The sequence below is a fragment of the Mastigoproctus giganteus genome, chromosome 11, assembly GCF_048544385.1.
Source record: "Mastigoproctus giganteus isolate SK-2022 chromosome 11, ASM4854438v1, whole genome shotgun sequence".
Classification (NCBI taxonomy): Eukaryota; Metazoa; Arthropoda; class Arachnida; order Uropygi; family Thelyphonidae; genus Mastigoproctus; species Mastigoproctus giganteus.
The window spans coordinates 65,617,325-65,640,044 of NC_143585.1; the positions used below are offsets into that span (position 1 = coordinate 65,617,325).

Consider the following 22,720-nt stretch of genomic DNA (forward strand, 5'->3'; position numbering starts at 1 on the left):
TGAAGGATTTCACAACATGAGATGTAACACTAATGACGCCAATGTACAAACTTCAGTTTCTCTAAAAAAAAAATTAAACTGTGTATGAGTAGTGTTGAGGCAAATGCAATAACTAATGTCTTAAAAAATACAATATTATAGGAAGAGAAAAGGTGCTTTATTAATATTTATTAATCTCTCTCTCTCTCTCTCTCTCTCTCTCTCTCTCTCTCTCTCTCTCTCTCTCTCTCTCTCTCTCTCTCTCTCTCACACACACACACAACCCCAGTGCCATATCTAGGTACGGGGAAACTGGGCAGTTGCCTGGGACCAAAATTCAGATGATATTTATTTATTTATTATTTTTTTTTTATATTTAAAAAAATTATGGCGTTTCTTAATACAATACTTTAATTATACAAAAAAATTCAACATTGGCTTATTACAATAAATTTATTTATTTTATAATCAGATGTTAAATGAAATTAATTTTTGCCTATTTTTATTATTTAAACCTATTTAAACCAACCAAAAGGTTTGAAACAGAATTTTTTAAACAATGATTGATGTAGCTATCATTAGTTTACAAGAAAGATTTGATCAGATGAATGAAATATCCTCGACTTTTCATCTCATCCAAATATCAAAAAAACCAAACTATTATATTAGGGTCATCCGATAATTTCTTACATATACTAGCATTTGTGTCTGTAAATTGCGTGTGTTTTCTGGTTGATTTGCCTGTTTTGCTCAGCAGGAAAAAACCCAGTTTCGGTGGGGGGGACCTTTCTGTCTATGCCTGACTAACATTGCCACAGAGTGAAAAAAAAAAGCCAATTAAAGTTCCTTGCATCATCGACAGGATTCAAATCCAGACCTTTTCCACCTGGTGTGCAGAGGCCAGTAATAATACCATTGCACTACCTGTGCAGAATATTATAAAATCAGAAAACTTCATGAATTTATTAGAAAGTGCAATAGAAACGAAATGTCAATACCTTGAAGGAATTCTCACTGGTGAAGACATGAGCAGTGACATTGATGACAAAGAGTTACATCAAGAAATCCAATCATTGCAGCATTTTTTAAAATGAAAAAAAAATTTGGTTGCTTAGAATTATTGACATTTATTCAAGAAAAAAAAAACTTAGTTGACTTATATCCCAACGTCATCACTTCTCTTCAGATGTTATTAACATAGTAATAGTATTCGCTATATAGTGCAAGAAAGCCACAGGCTTTTGCTACACTAACAAAAAAAAGCGGGGGGAACCAAGTAGATAACAAAACACAAATTGTATATGCTTCTCTTCTCACACAGGTAAGTATTCAATAGACCTTTGAATTTATTCAAACTGTCAGTCTCAACTACCTGCGAGGCAACTTGTTCCCGCTATCAACTAGTCACTGCCTAAAAGAAAACTTCCTACATCTAATCTAAACCACTTTAATTTGAATTTATAATCCCTAGTTCTGGAATTGTTTAGAACAGTGAAAATTCCATCTTCATTCATTTTACTAATCCCTCTCAGAGCCTTATAAACCTCAATCAGGTCACCTCTGAGGTATCTGTAGCCCACATAATCGGAGTCTTTCCTCATACGGTCATCCTTCTTCCTATATCACCATTTGAGTTGCCCATCTTTGGATGCTTTCAAGAAGCTCTGTTTCTTTTCAGATGAGGTCTCCACACTTGAACACAGTATTCTAAATGTGGTCTTACAATTGCCTTATATAGTGGGATTATGACCTCCTTATCTCTAAAGGATAGAGTTCGATAAATCATCAACAGGACACCATGGACTTACCTGGCTGCCTGTTTACACTGTTCAGAAAAATGCCTGTGTTTGAGAGAATGGTACATAAAGCTACCTTTTGTGTGTGTATAATAGCATTGTATTTTGGCAATACACTGTTCCTGGCTGCCTGTTTACACTGTTCCATTTTGTCCTTCACTGTTTTTAATTCAACCCCATCAGTTGTCTAATTTATTTGGGGGTTGGTAATCCCAAGTGTAAGACCTTGCAATTAGCAGCATTAAAACATAGCTACCAGTTCTCTGACCATCTTTGAAGTCTGTTCAAGTCATCCTGAAGGAGTGCTGCTTGGCACTGACCATTAACGACTCTACCGATCTTTACATCATCTGCAAATTTTGATATCACGCTTTCTATCTCATTGTCGATATCACTTATGAAAATGAGAAACAACAGTGGTTAAAGACTCGATCCTTGAGAGACCCCCACTCTTAACGTTACACCAATCTAAATAATATCCATTAATCACAACCTTATACTTTCCAGTCACCCAGATTCATTTTAGAACCTTACCAGTAATCCCAACCTGTTCAAGCTTAAACAGCTACCTCTCATGAAGAACCGAGTCAAATGTTTTGCTAAAATCCGAATAAACTATGTCGTTATTGTTATTATTTGGTTTTTAGGAGCATTAGCAACTAAGGCCATATTGCTCCTGGGATATGTGGTGGTCATTCCCTGACCTTTCTGCATCCTCCGTATTTGGTGGTCACGGGCTCGAACCCCGGTCTAATCAAGAAGCGTGTGCTACGCACTGCTGCTCCTGACCACCTGGCTACGGAGGTGCCTAAACTATGTCAAAATTATTCCTTAAATCCAGCTCAGTGACCATGACTAGATGTTTCACGACAAAGGCATTGCGGATATGAGATTCGGCTTTGACGAGCACATCTAGACTTGTTTTTCGAAAGCCATGCTGATGATCTGGCAGGAGATTCTGTGACTCGAGGAACAAGCTAGCCTTGTATGAATCATCATCCTTTTTGAAAATTTTACATTGCCAATTACGGTTGCGTCTGAAGAGAAGAGTTTTCAAGACTCAAAATGATTAAAACATATTTACGAGCAATAATTGGCCAAGAAAGAATTAATAGAATGGCCATTATGTCAATAGAACAAGATGTACTAAAAGATATAAAAACATCAGATGTTATAGATAAATTTATATTAAGTAAATATCTTAAGGTAATGATGGGGAAAACCTTTTAAGTTTATATAAATAATGTACTAGTTGTTACAGTTTAAATAAATACTGTAATTATGATTTGGATAATTTTTGGGTGCTTCCTTTATTTTTCAATTTTTACGAATTCCACCTTTAATTTTTGAGAGGGGCTCCAATTTATATATCTCACCTGGGGCTGATAGAAGTCTAGGTATGCCTGCCACACGCACGCATGCATGCACACACACTTTATTCAAGCTAGTTCTGAGCAACAGCAGTATATAACATCGACTTTAAATTTCAAGGAAATACAATGCTTGTTTGTTTGTTATTTGGTTTTTAGGAGCATTAGCAACTAAGGCCATATTGCTCCAGGGATATGCGGTGGTCATTCCCTGACCTTTCTGCATCCTCCATATTTGGTGGTTACGGGCTCCAACCCCGGTCTAATCAGAAGGCATGTGCTACGCATTGCTGCTACTGCCCACCTGGCTACGGAGGTGACAAAATACAATGCTATTATACACACACAAAAGGTAACTTTATGTACCATTCTCTCAAAAGTATTCCGACATACCACCTCCTCACTCTGAAAACAGTGAACAATAGGAACCTAGCGAATGCAGATAAGGAACAGAGTATAAAAGTGTGCAGGAAACACCAAACTACCAGTAGAAACTAGTATGAGCCACAAGGAGTTTACAATTTTCAGAGGTATGATTTTCAGTAGCCCTTTCAGTAATTTGTCAGTGCATACTACAGCGTATCATAAGGAGACTGGGGCACTGCATGTCTATATGGCACCTTTGTGTAAAGTCTTTTTTGGGGATCCCCACCCACAAAAAGGTGAAAAAACATACAACTATGTTCTTACACTTTACAACAAAAAAGTCTATTATCAGAATGTTTATCACACCCTTACATTAATACAGTAATTATTTATAACTGGATAATAACAGTAGAAAAATAATTTTGCTTTAACATACATTGGTGCTCAAAACAATTCCATCACTTGCAAAATTCACCAAATTTCTGTGAAATTTGGCAATATATCATATGTTTTGCAATAGCATAACCCTATTGCATCATCCATCTCTAGGAAGCTTGCTTAGATGATGACATGTGCCACACATGATTGCATCACCCTAGGGGCAGTATAAATACAGTACACATGCCATGACCACAGCTTTCTGTGCTATTGCAAATTAACACATCATGCAAAAAAAGCGTTGCTACTACGTTGAATGCAGCATCTACAGCAGCATATTCAAGAGACAACCAGAGAGAATAATACTCTTGATCTGATTATCAGTAATGATTCTTCAAACATTAAGAATCTGCAGATAGAGGAACCACTAGGCGGCAGTGATCACAGTGTGCTGATGTGGGATTTACTCAAAGACGAAACTATCATCAGGAGTAAAGGGAAGGGTTTTTGTTTTCGTAAAGTTGATTATGGTGGTCTCAGGGTTTATAAATTGAATACAGTGGACCAACTGATGATGTTACCAACAGAAAATTCTAAATGGGAAGCATTCAAAGAATTAATCTTGGAAGCTACTAGTCTTTTCATGCCAACTAAGAAGTATTGTTCAAGGTTTAGGACTCAATGGATGTCAGATGAACTAATGAGACACGTGGCAGAGAAGAAAAATGCATGGGATACACAAACTAACAGGTGACACAGAAGCCTATGACAGATATAAGCTGGTCTGTAATCAAGTCAAAAAGGAGGTTAGGCAGGCAAAGGCAGATTACGAGAAATCTTTGGCAAAGGATGCAAAGAAATACAGCAAAGAGTTCTTTACTTATGTAAACTGTAGAAGGAAGGGGATGAATCAGATTGGACCACTTTATGTCGATGGTTCAACAGTTGATCCTGTTGCTCAGGTAGCTGACAAACTGAATGAGTATTTTGCATCTACATTTACACATGAGGAGTTATTCAGGAAGGGAAATGCCAGTGAGCTAAATGATATTGTAATAACTGAGAGCAAAGTGGAGGAGAAATTGTCGAAGTTAAACATAAGAAAGAAACCTGGGTGGATGGGATTTATCCAGTTATATTAAAGGAGGCAGCAAAGGAAGTAAGTAAGCAAACCCTTAGCCATAATTATGAGAGCTTCCTTGGACTCAGGGGAGGTCCCTATGAACTACAGATGTGCAAATGTGACCCCAATTCACAAAGGCGGATCAAAGAGTGACAAGTAATTACAGACCTGTTAGTTTAACTTCTGTTCTGGGAAAATTAATGGAGGTACTGGTTAAAGAAGCATTGCAGGATCATCTAGACAACACTTCAGTTATAGTTCGGACAAAGCATGAGTTTGTTAAGGGGAACTCTTGCCTGACCAATTTGATTAGAGACTATGATGTGGTTACAAAGGAACTGGATGCAAAAAATAATTTGGATATCATATACTTGGATTTCAAAAAGCTTTTGCACATGGAAAACTACTGTACAAATTGGAGCAGTATGGCATTAAGGGCAAATTGCTGCTAGGGGTAAAGGGATGGTTGAGTGGGAGACGACAGAGAGTGGTAATCAAAGGACACTGCTCTTTGTGGACTAATGTTAGTCCACAAAGTGGAGTCCCCCAGGGTTCGGTGTTGGGCCCTTTGTTGTTTCTGTATTTATTGATGCCTCCATAGCCAGGTGGGCAGGAGCAGCAGTGCGTAGCACACGCTTTTTGATTACACCGGGATGTAATCAAAAAGTGACCACCAAATACGGAGGATGCGGAAAGGTCAGGGAATGACCACCACATATCCCGGAGCAACATGGCCTTAGTTGCTAATGCTCCTAAAAACCAAATAACAAACAAACAAACAATTTGTATTTATTAATGATATTGATGAAGGTATATCAGGTTTAATGTCAAAGTTTGTAGATGATATGAAGGTTGGCAGGTTGTTCATAATACTAATGACAGTATGCTACTGCAACAGGATCTAGAAAAATTGAGCAGATGAGCTGAGAGGTGCAAACTGAATTTTAACATTGACAAATGAAAAGTACTGCATATGGGTAGCAGTAACCCAGAGTGACATATCAACTTTGTGGTTCTACACTCAGGGTAGTGGAGAATGAAAAAGACCTGGGGGAGGGGGATATTGTGCAGTCAGATATGAAGTTTTCTGAGAAGTGCAGACAGTCTGCAAAAGTAGCAGACTGTCATGGTGTCTTGTCAATAATATACAGGAATTTTTCTAGCAGGGATAAGGAGGTAATTATCCCCTTGTATAAGGCAATGGTCAGGACACACCTTGAGTACTATATACAGGTCTGGATGCCTCATTTTATGAAGGATATAGAGCTGCTGGAACAAATGCAGAGAAGGGCAACAAGTTTGGTGAATAGAACTAAGAGTTGCTTTTAGAAAGGCTTAAGCTCTGAAAATTGCAGTGTCTGGAGACTAGGCACCTGCAAGGGGATCTGATTGAGGTTTAATAAGGTCATGAATGGTTTAAATAATGCTGATGAGATTCTTTCTCTTGCCCAGATTAGTCACCTGAGGGGACATAAAGGCGCCTCCGTAGCCAGGTGGGCAGGAGCAGCAGTGCATAGCACACGCTTCTTGATTAGACCGGGGTTCGAGCCCGTGACCACCAAATACGGAGGATGCGGAAAGGTCAGGGAATGACCACCGCATATCCCCGGAGCAATATGGCCTTAGTTGCTAATGCTCCTAAAAACCAAATAATAAACAACAAACAAACAGGGGACTTAAATTCAAATTGAGGAAAGACAGTTGTAGAATAGATGTGTGGAAATTTGCCTTTAGCCAGTGTGTGGTTAAATTGATTGCTGGAAGAAACTTCCATCTGTTGTGGAAGTTCATAGCTTAAATAAATTCAAGACAGAACTAGACAAACATTTGGAATTAATGGATAGGTGAAATGGGTAGGGTTTTTTTTTGGCTGATGCTGCACAAGCTCGCTCTCTTGTATCATATGCCTCTACTAATGCTAACGTGCGGTTGTGGCTCACGTCTGGTGAGTATGGGCTTGGCACACCCAGGGTCCTGAGCTGGATATCATCATTCTTCTCTTTCTTGGTGATTCCCTTCTACTTCTCTCTCTCTCTCTCTCTCTCTCTCTCTCTCAGGATAATTCAGAATTTTTTTTTTTTTTTTTTTTTTTTTTTTTTTTTTCAGCATAAGCCTCAGGCTTCCTTGCACCATATGGCTAATAATAATATTAATAATTCAATGTGTATCATTGGAGTGTCCGATGATACATTTTGACGATGCCACCTGGCCTCAGAAACGATCCAACGCATCACCGTTGGGTGCAAGGTGATCACCCAGACTGAGTACACTCATAGACACGACCAGGTAGCCAGGATAATACATCAGAAGCTAGCGAGGAAATACCAGTTGACCACAGAAAGGGTACCATACTACAAGTACGAACCACAGGCAGTACTAGAGACCCCCAACCCACAAGCTGTACTGGGACTGCACCATAATAATGGATAGGACAATCCCGCACAACAGACTGGACATAACCCTTGTGGACAAAAAGGAAAAGACTACCTACCTGATTGACATAGTGGTACCCAACACTGGAAACCTGCAGAAAATCCATGGGGAAAAAATCAGGAAGTACATGAACCTAAGACAGGAGATCAAAGAGATGTGGTGCCAAAGACCCTACATAACAGCCTAGCAGCAATAGGTCTCCCAGCGAACACTTACAAGGAACTCCGGAAAGTTGATTTTTTTTTTTTTTTTTTTTTTTTTTTTTGATTTGGTAGTTGTTGGCGCATCGGCTTCTGTGGCCATATTGCACCTCCCAAGGTTTTTGCAGTACTTTGATCCAAGCCCGAGGCGGGAATCGAACCCGCGACCTTTGGCAGAAAGTTGCAATCCTGAACACCTGTAGGATAGTCAGAGAGTTCCTTAACCAACAGTAACACCAGACATAACAACAACCACCCTGTGTACTTGGTAGCAATACCCATCACGAGGTGGAACCCCCAATCAGGGAGAAATAATATAAGAGTAATAATAATAATAAAATGCCAGTCTCCTTGAATTGTTGAATAGTAGTTTGGTCTTCTTTAAATGAAACAACTAAATTTTTTCAACTACTTCTCATGGAATAACTTTCTTTATACAGAGTTATAATAGAGCTCAGCTCCTTATTTCTTGCCATTTTATCACAAAACATACATAAACCAAACTCTTTCCAAACAATGGGTTCCAATTTTTTAAGTTACTAAATGTAACTTATAAAATAAAAAAGCTAAATGACTTTGTGATAAGTGAAAGGAAAGTAGATGAGAAATTATTGAAGATGAACATAAAAAAAGGCACCTAGGGTAGATGGAATAGATCAAATTATTTTAAGGGAAGCAGCAGAGGAGGTAAGATAATTATGAGAGCATCCTTTGATTCAGCAGAAGTGAATTCGTGAGCCACAGATGTGCGAATGTATCCCCAATTCATAAAGGGGATTCAAAAGGTGACACGAGAAATTACAGACCTGTTTGCATAATGTTTGTTCCAGGGAAAATAATGGAATCACTGGTTAAAGAAGTAATGCAGGACCACTTGGACAAGCATGCAATTATACTGCAATCACAGCATGGATTTGTCAGGGGGCGGCCTTATCTAACCAATCTGATTGGTTAATATGATGCAGTGACCAAGGAATTGGTCACTGCATCAATTGACATCATATAAATTTCAGAAAGGCTTTTGATACCGTTGAACATAAAGGACTGCTGTAAAAACTGGAGAAATGTTGCATTAATGACAAGTTACTGCTATGGATAAAGGGATGGTTAAGTGGAAGAAGACAGAGTTCTTAAAATGAGCACCGTTCTTCATGAATGGATGTTATTAGTGGAGTTCCACAGGGTTAAGTCCTGGGTCTATTGTTGCTTTCAATATTTATGAATGATATTGATGAAAGTATATTAGGCTTAATATCTAAGTTTGCAGTGATACAAAGGTTAGCAGAGTGAGCTACTGCAGCAAGATGTATGAAATTTGGGTTGATGGGATGAGAAATGGCAACTGAAGCTTAACATTGACAAATGTAAGGTACTGCATATGGGTAGCAGTAACACCAGAGTAACTTATCAACTGTGTAGTACTACACTCAGGGCAGTGGAAATGTAAAAGACCTGGGGATATTTGTGCCGTCAGACATGAACTTCTCTGAGCATTGCAGACATGCTGCCAAGACAGTTCATGGGGTTTTGTTGTCATATGTTGTGAAACTTTGCTAGCCGGGACAAGGAGGTGATTATCCCTTTGTATAATGCCATGTAGTACACATCTTGAGTACTGTATACAGGTTTGGAGGCCTCAGTTTAGGAAGGATGTAGATCTGCTGGAATAGATGCAGAGAAGGGCAACCAGATTGCTGAAGGGAACAAAAGGGTGCTCTTACCTAGAAAGGCTTCAGTTTTGCAAATTGCAGCATCTGGAGACCAGACACCAGCAGGGAAATCTGACTGAGGTGTTTAAAGACCTGACTGGATTGAGTAGGCTGAATTTTAATGGTATTCTTTCACTTGCTAAGCCTATACACATGAGGAGATATAAATTCAAGTTGCAGAAGGATGGTTGAAGGATGTGTGGAAGGTTGCCTTCAGCCATCGGATGTTGGATTGCTGGAACTGGCTTCTATCTGTTGTTGTGGAATTGGATAGGCTGAATAAATTCAAGGAAGAACTAGACAAATTTTTGGAGGGTAGAGATGGGTGAACTGTTTTTTTTTCTTGGCTGATGCTATATAAACTTGCTTTCTTGCATCATTTGCCATTATTACTAATAGTTTATATATTGTGTGTGTGTGTGTGTGTGTGTGTGTGACCTTACATTGTCATAGCTAATTTCAAAGAAATTAATGAGAACTGTTGTCATATGTTGTGATTCCAAACTTTTAGGCAGGAGTGTATTTCCCTCCTCATATAGGTAACTATCCAGCTGACTTCTGAATTTCTCTGATCTATCAACCTCAACTACTCACAGGAGTAATTCCAGTAATTAACAACTCACTTGCAAACTGGATGACACAAGAAAGCTTTATTCCATGGAGGATTATTATAAAAGCATGTTCCCTCTGGTGGACATGATGCAAATTATATTCTCAGCATAAATTTTAAAATAAAATAAAAAAAAATTGAGTTTACCCATGTTTGGCATTTGAAAATTTACTTCATATGCATGGTTCGTGTTTCATAAATGTCTGAAAGTATTCACTTCCTTTTTTTTGAATCACCCTATAATAAGGATATTCAATGATTTCCACAGACATATGTAACACTCTGAAAGAGGGTTTTTTTTTTTTTTTTTTCCCATCTTGCTTTTGATAATTATACAAGAGAAAAATTGGTAGTGAATTGAAGTTTAAATGTAAGAAGACAAGCTGAAATACAAACTTTTACTGAGAGAATGGGAAAAGGACGTGGAAGAGAAAGTTAAGTGAAAATTCTTCATCAAAACAAACTTCAGCCGATCATATCTGGCTAACATAAGAAAAGAATTTCATAAGATTAGCAGAGATGAGACATTCGTCCTCCCTTCAGGCTTCAAATAATAAAAAGTAATGGAACAGCTCAACTATTCTACATGCATTCCTAACAGTCTAGTTACAAAACAAGCTTATGGTAACATAAATGATGAAATCTGATTAGCAAATAGAATAAAAAATAAGGAAAAAGTTTTACAAAACAGTGTAAGATGATAAGAAACTGATTATACTAAAATAATCATAAAGGTATATTTTTAAGTGACACTTTATCATAGGCAGATGAGTTCTCTGGGAAGGAACAGTGCATTTTATTAACTTATATGTAAGTCAGTGTTTCCCAATATTTTTATGATTGTGGTACCCTTAAGCTGCTTTTCAGATTTCAGTGGCATCCCTTCTCTTCCCCACTAGTAGTAATCATGGTTTTCCATTATCACATGAGGCAAGAAATCATCCAGATTTTATCATTATTTATTCTACTAGTTAGTAAAGTTTCTTAGTTTCAACAGTTTATTTTAAGCATTTACATGATGATACATAAACAAATGCTCTGATACATAATTCACTAACAAGTAACTGACATTTCTAAAAGTAAATAAAATTACTTCACTTGTGAACTTTAGTTCAAAATATTGCAGTAGGCATAGTGCATATTATAATATTGTTTAACATGAAAGATGAAATATCTATTGTAGATCAGTATCATGACAATATCTGGGTGTACACTATTGTACTGTCATAGTAATGATAGCATGTCAAATTTATTAGGTAAATTACGAAAGCCATATAATATATTTCCAAAGAAATAAAAAGTAAATATAAACACTCGCAAACAATTTCTTTTTTTTTTAATGGGATATTTAGGCTTGCAGCCTCTTACAAATTTCACTGATTCTAGGATGACTCATGGGTAGGACTTCATCTTCAACAGAAATAAGGTTATCTCTCTCTCTTTTGTAAAAACAGAAAAACAACAAAGTTCACATATATACGATGTAGAATATTGTAGCAAGATGGCCAAGTGCTTTTTGTTCTAAATTTGGGCATTCCTTAGAAACTTTTTTTCTTTTTTTTTTTTTTTTTTTATATGTAAACCCCAAACACGAGAGGTATTACAACCTATAGTACTTAGTACCGTGCTTGGGTTGTAGGTTGAGAAGACGAAAGAAGATATTTGTTGTTGACATTGGACTTGAACTTCTGTAGACTGTAATTTTCAGAAAATACGTATGAAGGAAGGTTGTTCCAGAAAACGGCAGTTGAATGAATAAACGAGGAAGATGAAAAGTTGGTTCTGTGAGTTTGAAGTTGAACAGTAAATGGATGTTGCGGCACATGTTCAGACTGTTTTGAAAGAGAGAGAGAGAGAGAGAGTGGGAATTATAGAAGCCAATTCAGAAGAACAGAGCCCATGGAAATATCTGTAGAAGAGGCATGCAGCAGAAACAGTACGTCTATGAGACCGGGAGTGGAGAGACTCTGTTAGAGATGAATCATTAATTAACCTAACTGCCCTCTTCTGAATGGAATCAAGAAGCCTGAGAGAGGTTTTGGGGGCACCACCCCAGATGTGGGAACAATATTCCATGGTAGGGAGGATTTGCAATTTGTACAGAGTGAACAGCTGTTTGGAAGAAAAGTAACGCCGAGAGCGAAAGAGAAAACCAAGTTTTTTAGATGCAGAGGAAGCAATATTTATAATGTGCTTGTGCCAAGAAAGATTAGGTCAGGGTAATCCCCAAAAGAGATATATCATTTTTCCTAGAAATCGGAATGTCACCAAAGATAAGCATAGGTGCAGAAGAATCCTTTTTTGTGAGATATAAGACAAGACTGAGTTTTAGAAGGATTGAAATTAGCTAAGTTGTCTTTGCCCCACTGGAGAATTACCTGGAGATCAGCATTTAAAGAATTGGTAGCAGATTTTCGAAAAGTTGAAGCTGATTGAGCAGGGCAAGGTTTCTCAAAATGGAAAGTGGAATGCAATGAGCTATCATCAGCAAAACTATGGATAGGATTTCCAATCAATGGAAGAAGGTCATTAATATACAAGAGGAAAAGAGTGGGGGAAAGAACTGAACCTTGAGGGACACCGGCATTAGTGGAGAAGTTAGAAGACAGAGAGTCACCTACCATCACCCTCAGTGAGCGATCAGAGAGAAAACTGGATAACCGATTACAAAAAAACAGTTGGCAAACCATAAGATGGAAGCTTGTTTAGAAGACCTTTATGCTAAACATGATCAAAAGCCTTTGAGATGTCAAGAGCAAATGCTTTTGTTTCACCGAACTTTTCTATGGAATTAGTCCATAAATGGGTAACATAAGCCAGAAAATCACCAGTGGATCGACACTGACGGAATCCATACTCGCGATCATTGATCAGCCGGAAGGTTTCTAGGTAGTTTAAGAGTTGGAGGTTAATTGATTTCTCCATTACTTTAGAAAGAGTAGAAGTAATTGCAATGGGACAATAATTGGATGGGACCCTTTTTAGTCACCGGCTGGATATGAGCAAATTTCCAAGCAGAAGGAAAAACATCTTTGGAATAAGAAAGTGAAAAAAGGCGGCAAAGAACAGGAGTAAGTTCAGGAGCACAGGCTTTGAGAACAAGTGGAGAAATACCATTGGGACCTGGAGCTTTCTTAGCATCAAGATTCATCAAAATCTTTCTGACATCCTTTTGACAGAAGACCACAGGAGGCATTGAATGGAGCGTATTGGAAATGGTGGGAAGTGTTTTACCAAGGTCATTAATACACGAGTTGGAAGAAAAATGGGATGCTAGCAGGTCAGCTTTATCCTTGGCTGAAGTGACAACAGAACCATCTGGTTTGGACAGAGGTGGGAGCAGAGATGGGCAAAAGTTGTGGCCAATAGCTTTGGCAAGAGACCAGAATGCTCGGCTACCATTAGGGCAAGAAGCATATTCTCCCTCTTCATCATAATTTAGAATTATTTGACAAAAGAAGTAAATTCAATTTTAACATTATTTACCTAACTAATTGGAATTCTAATATTTCTATTAAACTGCATAAAAACATTATCTGTACACAGATTATTCGCTTTCAAATTTAAGTAGTAATCAAACACATTTTACTAATGCCTTAAATGGCCTTTGTACTAAATCGGTTGATAACAACATTACAATTAACTTTATTAATTATAACATAAAAAATATGTTGTCATTTATCAAACAAAAATTTGGATTTATTATGTTTCATTTTGGTTAGTGCTAACTTGATACTTGTATAGATGTACAGATGTAAATTTTAATGGTGGTAGTTTTCTACTCTTAGCCTGTTAAAACTCTAGTTTGGACTGATTAATAACTGCTTTACAATTGTTGCGAGCTTTGGTGTAAGCAGATTGATTTTTTTTGATTTGGTAGTTATTGGCGCATCGGCTTCTGTGGCCATATTGCACCTCCCAAGGTTTTTGCAGTACTTTGATCCAAGCCCGAGGCGGGAATCGAACCCGCGACCTTTGGGTTGCTGGTGGCGGTGTAAGCAGAAAATGACACTTAAGAAATAGAAACAAGCCAATTACGATATGCATCGTTCTTCTCTTGAACAGCTCTAGAACATATACTTTATTTAAACCAAGGTTTAAATAAAGTATGAGATATTAAAGTGGAGTGTGGGATAAAGGATTCCATTCCTGAAAGAATAATTTCACTGACATGATCTGAGCAAACGTTGACATCAGAAGTTTTGAAACAGTAATCTGACCAAGGAAAAGAAGAAAAGAAATCTCGCAGGTTATCCCATTTTGCATTCTTGTAATGCCAAACAATATGAGGTTGGGAACAGCCATGAGATAAAGGCCCCATTGGAGAAGAGACAATCACCAAGTTGTGATCTGAGGTGCCTAAAGGACCTCTCACTTTGACCGTGTACTTAGAAGGGTTGTTTGTGAGAAAAAGATCGAGCATGTTGGCTGTATGGTTGGGATTGTCCGGTATTCTTGTAAGTAAATGAACAATCTGTGCAAGGTCATTAGTAATTGCAAAAGCCTCAGCATCTCGACCAGTTGGGTCGGTGTGACTAGAAAATGGAAACCAGCTGGAGTTGTGAACATTAAAATCACCAAGGAAAATTACCTCACTGTTAGGAAAGTTGGACTAGAGAAAGTCAAGTTGCAAAGAGAGGAAGTCAAAGAGCTCCAAGTGATTAGTGGAGTTGGAAGAATGGTAGAGACAAGAGATGAATTTGACACAATGAGGTAGAGAGATTTTAAGCCAGAGATGATTGAAAAGAGGAGATTCCAAATTACCAAGTCTCTGACAGGGAATATACCATCTTTGAGGCGAAAGGAATCACACAGCGAATAATTTGGGCAACTGAGATGAGCAGTAGTTGAATCAACCAATAACTGAGATTCAGTCAGAAAAAGTACATGGGGTTTGGCAGATTGCAAGTGGAAATGGATATCATTGAGATTAGAACTGAGACCACGTATTTTTGTGAAATGAATTAGGAAGTGTTTGGGAGGTTTAGATCTTTTCGCAGATAAGCTTACTCTATTAGTTTTACAATTCATGGTGTATTAAATAGTAAGAAAAAGTGGGTGGGACATGCTGTATGAAGTAATGAAATCTTTGGATATGGCATACACGTGGTAAGAATATATCCAGATCCTTGACATAACGTGGCCTCGACAATGCCCCCCCCCCCCACATACACACTACTCGGACTCCCTCCAGTCACTATCTGGCAGAGTACAAGTAGCAAGATTATACACTAACTGATCCGGAAGCCTCCTAAAGAATTACCAATAGGTTCGGTCTGGTGTACTAACTAGCAGCCGGCCTGTGAACACCATTTCAGAGCTGTACCCTCGACATGTAAGGAAGATTGGATCTCACCATGATGTTCATCATAACCTCAAAAGTCATCAATCATACTGCATGATGGAAGAGATGGGGAAGGGTTGACTGGAACTTAGCTCTGGAGACTAAACATGGGTTCCACCACTTTAAGCCTCCAATAAGCAAAGTGGTGGTATTGCAACAGTTGATGAGAGTCACTACCACCTAGTGGTAGATGACTCATATGGAGGAATGCCGCATTCCTCCATGTGGTGTGGGTGCCACACCTCGACCCCTACTTACTTTAGGTTCACACCTGGGTGATCACCCACCATGTGCTTGTGCGTGGAGATTATACCCAGCATTACTAATAGTCCCACCATCATGAAGGTGCAAGCCGAGGATTTGGCTGTCACAGACCGTCTGGACTTTGCCGAAATTGGGTCCACTTGACTTGAGTGTCACCCGAATATCAGTTCCACCATTTTAGACTCCCAAGTAGCAAGTACAGCTTGTCTGGCATATCTGAGAGAAGATCTGTGACAACCTCAAGGACCCCAAGTGGTTCAGTGGGATTTCCTTATACTTTATTTATTATTTTTTTTTTCTTTATACTTTTTTTCCTTTTTGTTTAGGGATCTAACATTATTCATTTCAACAAATTCTTCTTCCTCCTGGGTATTGAATTCTGTGACTCGAGTTTTCTGTAAACAGATATCTAACACAATCGTACTTTTCAATGTCTAAATCAGGAAAATAGTGCCCTAAATTACTTTTTAGCATTTTAGATGGTTTAATGTCAATGAACATATTTCTACTCTATTCAACTCAGTTGTAAGTGGAAACATTTCTAGTTGACTACTGCTAACACAGTCTATCCAGATGTGAATTTTCTCTAATAGAGTGGAAAGTTTATCGCAAGAGGTTAAATACATTTTCATTTTGTTCTTGCATAGCAGTAAGTGCAAATCTGTTCACAAGATAAGCTAATTTGATGTGTATCACTATGTAATAAATTACAATAGGTACGTGTTTTCATTGACAGAAAACATCATTAGTTTCTTTCTTAACTTAAACTCTCTTGAGAACCTTACCATGTGATAGCCATTTTACTTCAGTATATAATTTGACACCCTTGTATTCAGATTCCATGGACTTGCATAAGTTAAAAAGGAAAAAAAAAAAGAAAAAGACTACTGGCCTAGTTTTAATGTAATTTAACCATTTTAATCCTTCATCAAGAACAGTTTTCAATTGTGGATAGAGTTTTGGCTATAAGAGTTTCACAATGAAGAAAACAGAAAGTCAAAATCAGATTCTTATTATGGCATTTCCCAAGGGAAATGAAGCCCTTTACTGATCTTATCATATTGGGAGCACCATCGGTGCAAATTCCAACATATGATTCCCAAGAAAAACAAATTCTTAATACAGGAATTCATCATTTTTAGTTTCTTTCTTAACTTAAACTCTCTTGAGAACCTTACCATGTGATAGCCATTTTACTTCAGTATATAATTTGACACCCTTGTATTCAGATTCCATGGACTTGCATAAGTTAAAAAGGAAAAAAAAAAAAGAAAAAAAAAAAAAAAGACTACTGGCCTAGTTTTAATGTAATTTAACCATTTTAATCCTTCATCAAGAACAGTTTTCAATTGTGGATAGAGTTTTGGCTATAAGAGTTTCACAATGAAGAAAACAGAAAGTCAAAATCAGATTCTTATTATGGCATTTCCCAAGGGAAATGAAGCCCTTTACTGATCTTATCATATTGGGAGCACCATCGGTGCAAATTCCAACATATGATTCCCAAGAAAAACAAATTCTTAATACAGGAATTCATCATTTTGAATTCCTGTATTAAGAATTTTAAGGAACTCAAAGAACCCATTGGTGGGTTCTTTGAGTTCCTTGCAGCATAGGAACCGATCTGTTATCTTATTGTTGTCTGCAAAGTGAATAAAAGCTAAGAATTAATATTTTCACCCACATATTTGGACTCATTCACCTGAAGATTAAGTGCAGTTACTTCCTTTACTCTTTCCTCAATATTCACTTCAATATCTGCTGACATCCTGTATTTGTCTATTTATGGTATTATTAGAAAGAAGAATTTGCTTAATTTCTTTTTCAGTATCAGGTACCTGGCATAATTTTTATCATTTCTGAGCAAGCTGGAAAAATCAGGAAGTCACCTATTGTATAGGATTTCATTTGCTTAATCAGTTCTGAGACCACATAACTAGCCTCAAGTGCTCTTTCGGGCACATCTTTAAACAAATAATGAAGATTAATTTACTCATGTGTCTAACAATCGCTTGAAATACTCAAACTTTCTAACTAAATGTGAATGTGTACTATGTATATGGCATTTTAATTTACTCGGTACCATTTTGGTTAGATAATTTCTCACCACAAATTATGCATTCAGGTTGGAGGCCAATTTTCATCAACAAATTAAGTGAAACACAATTTTTTTTTTTTTTTTTTTTTTTGATTTGGTAGTTGTTGGCGCATCGGCTTCTGTGGCCATATTGCACCTCCCAAGGTTTTTTTGCAGTACTTTGATCCAAGCCCGAGGCGGGAATCGAACCCGCGACCTTTGGGTTGCCGGGTAGGTGCTTTACCCACTCGGCTAGCCCGGTCGGCGTGAAACACAATGCTAGATAATCTTCACTGTACAGTCTTAATTTACCTTTAATGATTTTTTTTTACTCTATCACACTGCTACTACTTGAACTTGTGTTTACTTGTTGCAATTCATCCTCAACTCCTGAAGTCGATGGTGCACTTTAACATTAGCAAGGGCACATGATGCAAGAAAGCAAGCTTATATAGCATCAGCCAAAAAAAAAAAAAAAAAAAAAACCACCTCCCTTCTCATTTCACCCATCCATGTGCTCCAAATGTTTGTCTAGTTTTGCCTTGAATCCGTTTAAGCTATCAACTACAATGACAGATGGATGTTTGTTCCAGCAATCAACCACCCCATTGGCTAAAGGCAACCTTCAGCACATCTATCCTACAACTGTCTTTGCTCAATTTGAATTTATGCTCTCTCATGCGATTATTATAAGCAAGAGGAAGAATCTCATCAGCATTGAGCATGCTGAAGCCATTCAAGGCTTTATACACCTCATTCAGATCACCACGCAGGTGCCTTGTCTCCAGACACTAATTTGCAAAACTTAAGCCTTTCTTCATAAGAGCAACCCTTTGTTCCATTTACTAATCTTGTTGCCCTTCTGTGTACTCGTTCCAACAGCTCTACATCCTTCTTAAAATGAGGCCTCTAGACCTGTATACATTACTCAAAGTGTGGCCTGACCAATGCCTTATACAAGGGGATAATTGCCTCCTTATCCCTGCTAGAAACATTCCTGTGTATCATTGAGAAGACACCATGAGCTACCCTTGCAGACTGTTGTCATTGCTCAGAAAACTTCATATCTGCTTGTACAATTATCCCCAGGTCCTTTTCACTCTCTACCACTGTCAGGGTAATACCACATAGTTGATACATTACTCTGGGGCCACTACTTCCCATATGCAGTACTTTACATTTGTCATTGATAAACTTCAGTTGCCACCTCTTAGCCCATCTGCTCAAATTTTGTAGATCCTGTTGCAGCAACATACTGTCATTAGTGTCATTAACAACCCTGCTGACCTTCGTATTGTCTGCAAACTTGGACATTAAGCCTGATATACCATCTTCAATATTATTGATGAATACAGAAAACAACAATCGACCAAACACTGAACCCTGGGGACCTCCACTAATAACATTAGTCCAAGAAGAGCAGTGTCCATTGATTACCACTCTGTTTTCTCCCACTCAACCATCCCTTTATCCATAGCAGCAATTTGCCTCCAATGCCACACTGCTCAAATTTGTGCAGCAGTCTTCCATGTGCAAGTATACAGGCCTGTTTCTACTCTTAGTTACCCTAACACAGTCCATGTATTTACTTGTTCAACAATGACTCCCAGCAGTCCTCGAAATTCCCATTGCCTTGCTTTCCAGGCTGCTTCTCAATTGCATTTCAATAGAAGCAGTGCAAGAATCACTTTCACCTCTTCCAGCAGCTACTGTTAATCTATTAGTCCGTGTATACCCCCCAAGCTAGCAGTTTTCTGACCCACCTAACTCTGCCTCAATAGCATCAGAAAATATTCTTGCACCCCTTCTATTTAAGTGTATCCCATCCCTGTAGAAGCAGTCTCTCCTGTTAACAAGCACAGACCAGGTTGAGAAAAATTCTACCCCTTGAGCCTTGCAGAATCTCTCCTGGGCCAAATTGATCGACAAGGCTCTCATCATATACTCCCTCCTATCGTGTCTGGGCAGAATTGCAGACACTTTCAAATTCAACCCTAACTCATGGCTTTTTTTCAACATTGAACCACAGTTCTGCTACACTGTTCAATTTTTTTGCTTATTTTAATAACATATTTATTCATTTCTACTATGGGTCCTACAAAAGATTAAATTAAATAATAAAAGCACCTTTAAATGTAATTAAAAACACAATAATATATTCTCTAAATAAGCATACACTTTAAAAATTCACAAAACGTAATAAGACAACTAATGCAAGAGAAGCGTATAAGTAAGCTAGCACTTCACAAGTAAAAGTGAAACATTAACCCCCTTGAACACTAAGGTTTTTAGGACACCATCACTACTGTGTCATGAGATTTACTACTTTTATTTTTACTACCAAGATTTAACAATGTTATTTTAAGCATGAATTAGAAGAAACAATATCAAAACTGCACCAGAAGGGCACCCACTGACTTGGCACAACAGAAGTCAGCCATGTACAGTCTTACACACCATACTGGAACACACTGGAGTTTCACTGCACACAGACAATGTAATGACAATGTAATATAACATATTTAAAGATAAAAATAAGTGCATTAGTATAAAAACTACACTTTTAATTTGCCTCCAATTTCTATAGTCCAAACTATGAAAGAATATCATAATTAAATGCTGTCTTATTCTGTAAACTTATCCTTCAAAACTGAAATACTGAAAATGTTAGTTTATTCTGCTTACCAGTTATTTCTAAACGCAGAAAGAGGTTAAACAATGGCAAGTAGCAGAGCATCTTAACACCCAGGTTGGGAAACACTGACGTAAGTACATAATTATATGCTTACATATAAACTGTTATAATTAACTAAAAAACAGTGCAGACTTTTTCATTCAAAAAAGTATGCAGTAATTTTTTTAGCTACATTAATTTACAGAAAAATTTGAACTGAAATTTACATAAAAATATACTGACCTCTGGAACTTGGGCTTTTTTGAACAGGAGAAGGCACCAATTTAGTAAGTTGTGTATACTGAAACCCAGTGTGACAAGGAATACGCGAAGTAAAACCAAAGGAGTAAACTAATGAAATAGAAAAGCATGCAATAAAAAAACTGTCACATGCAACATGCATCAAAATAAATATTTGCAATAAACACAGGAAACTTAATTTTAAGTCAGCAACAAAAAGAAATGTTTATAACTGCACATAAGTATTTAAGAACTGAAAAATACAACAGCTTAAACAAAAGGTATTTACTTTATACTGGTTTCTATGCAAAGGCAGGGCTGGCACTAGCGTTTGTGGTGTCTAGGGCAAAACTTTGTAATGGCACCTAATTCATATCATATCTTAACACACAGATATATGTGCAGTAGCATCTAGCAGCACCTGTGGCATGTGCCTCACTTGCGCACCCCTAGTGCCGGTCCTGTGCGAAGGTAAATAATATTTATATCACCAAATGCAAACGTACATAATATCCTCATATATTATGTGCTGCCTTTATATCAAATAGGTGGTGAATGAAACATGCAAAAAGATGAAACAAAGGGTAAAAGTGCCGTGAGGCAGGCAAACAGAATACAATGTTAAGAAATGTCAGTTTAATAAATGGATGCCACCAAACAGAGAAGTACAATAATCAGACATTCCTGAATACATCAAATGTTCCCAGATCTGGTCAATCACACAAAGTTGCATAAAGAAGCAAAACTCTCCAAAGGGTGGTTATAAGTGATATGGGCGAATCAGTAATGACTGAAGATGGTCAAGTGGAACACAGCCTCCATGAAGTGTTCATAGAGGACTCACATGCCTTTAACCCATCAGTGTGTGTGTGTGTGTGTGTGTGTGTGTGTATACATATTCAGAGACTGCTAAAATACCTTTCCTACACAAAAAATTATGTCTATTACTGGTGAAACCTAGGGTCCTTTTTTGTGAGCAGTAAAATGGATTGATCAACAGCAATAAAATCTATTTATACATTGACACAGTGCACATAACCTAAGTGAAAGGTCATAATTTAAATGGAGGGGGAAGGATTACCAGGAGGAAGGTGGTGTGTGGTTTAAACATTGGGAATATGCTTCCCATGCATCCAGAATATTCAATATACTAAAAAAAAAAACAAGGTGGAGAGAGGGAGAGAGAAATGAAAAGATAGACAAAAATAAAGTTAGGTCAGTTATCTGTTTATTGTATTTTAAAATTTCAATATAAGAAATTCACTTCTTACATTCTTTTCTTGCTCTCCTTCTCTTTGACTTCATAATAGTAGTGCAACAGAGTGGATACAGGAATGTCATCAATTTCAAACCAACCTGTTTTAGTATATTGAACATTCTTGGTGTAGGGAAACACATTCCTAATTACCAATAAATTTAAATATCAATAAATTTATCTGCTTATCTGTTATGGATTTGCATTTAATTTTTCTTCCTTACAAGTGTTAGGCCTAGTGGCAGGATCGTCCAATTTCTTACTACCTGGATTAAAAACTAAAATTCTCTTTATTCTTTCTATATGCTTTTTCCACTTTATCTGATGGACTGTAACATGATCAAGAACAGTTCTCCCCCCACCCAAGGTCTTGGATTATATATCGTGTTTTATTATTTTTTTAAAATCTAGTATATATCCAGTATTACTTGTCATAACATCTTATTTCTGACAATGTCAGCCTTCTTTCATCTCATTTTCTTATAATCCATGCTTTACTTCCATATAACATGAGTTTTGTTAAAGATTTGTATACTCTTATTCTAGTATTTCTTTGCACTCGAACGAGGATTTGAATATTTGATCTATTATTCCTAAAGCTGTAATTAAATTTACTACCTTATAATATATATTTTTGTACATCCTAATATGTTAAATGATAGCCTAGGTATTTAAAATTATTAACTTACTATAGAATTTTACCTTTTTAAGCATACTTTACTTATCATCTCATTTCCTTTAAAAACTATTACTTTATTTATGGAGAGGATGGATATGGATATTATTTATGGAGAGGATGGATATGGATATTATTTATGGAGGGGATGGATAGGTGAAATGTTTTTTTTTTTTTTTTTTTTTTTTTTTGGTGATGCTGTATAAGCTTGCTTTCTTGCATCATT

The 22,720-nt window shown here is 37.3% G+C and overlaps 1 protein-coding gene across 1 annotated transcript in view; it reads right to left on the reverse strand.

The window, feature by feature from the left end:
• Window positions 1-22,720, reverse strand: part of LOC150078076 (uncharacterized) — a 511,382-nt gene that overhangs the window by 192,004 nt on the left and 296,658 nt on the right. Inside the window, exon 8 of the mRNA XM_090384455.1 lies at window positions 20,567-20,674. Within this exon, the coding sequence (XP_090240581.1) occupies window positions 20,567-20,674 (108 nt within the window). The remainder of the gene's footprint in view (window positions 1-20,566; window positions 20,675-22,720) is intronic.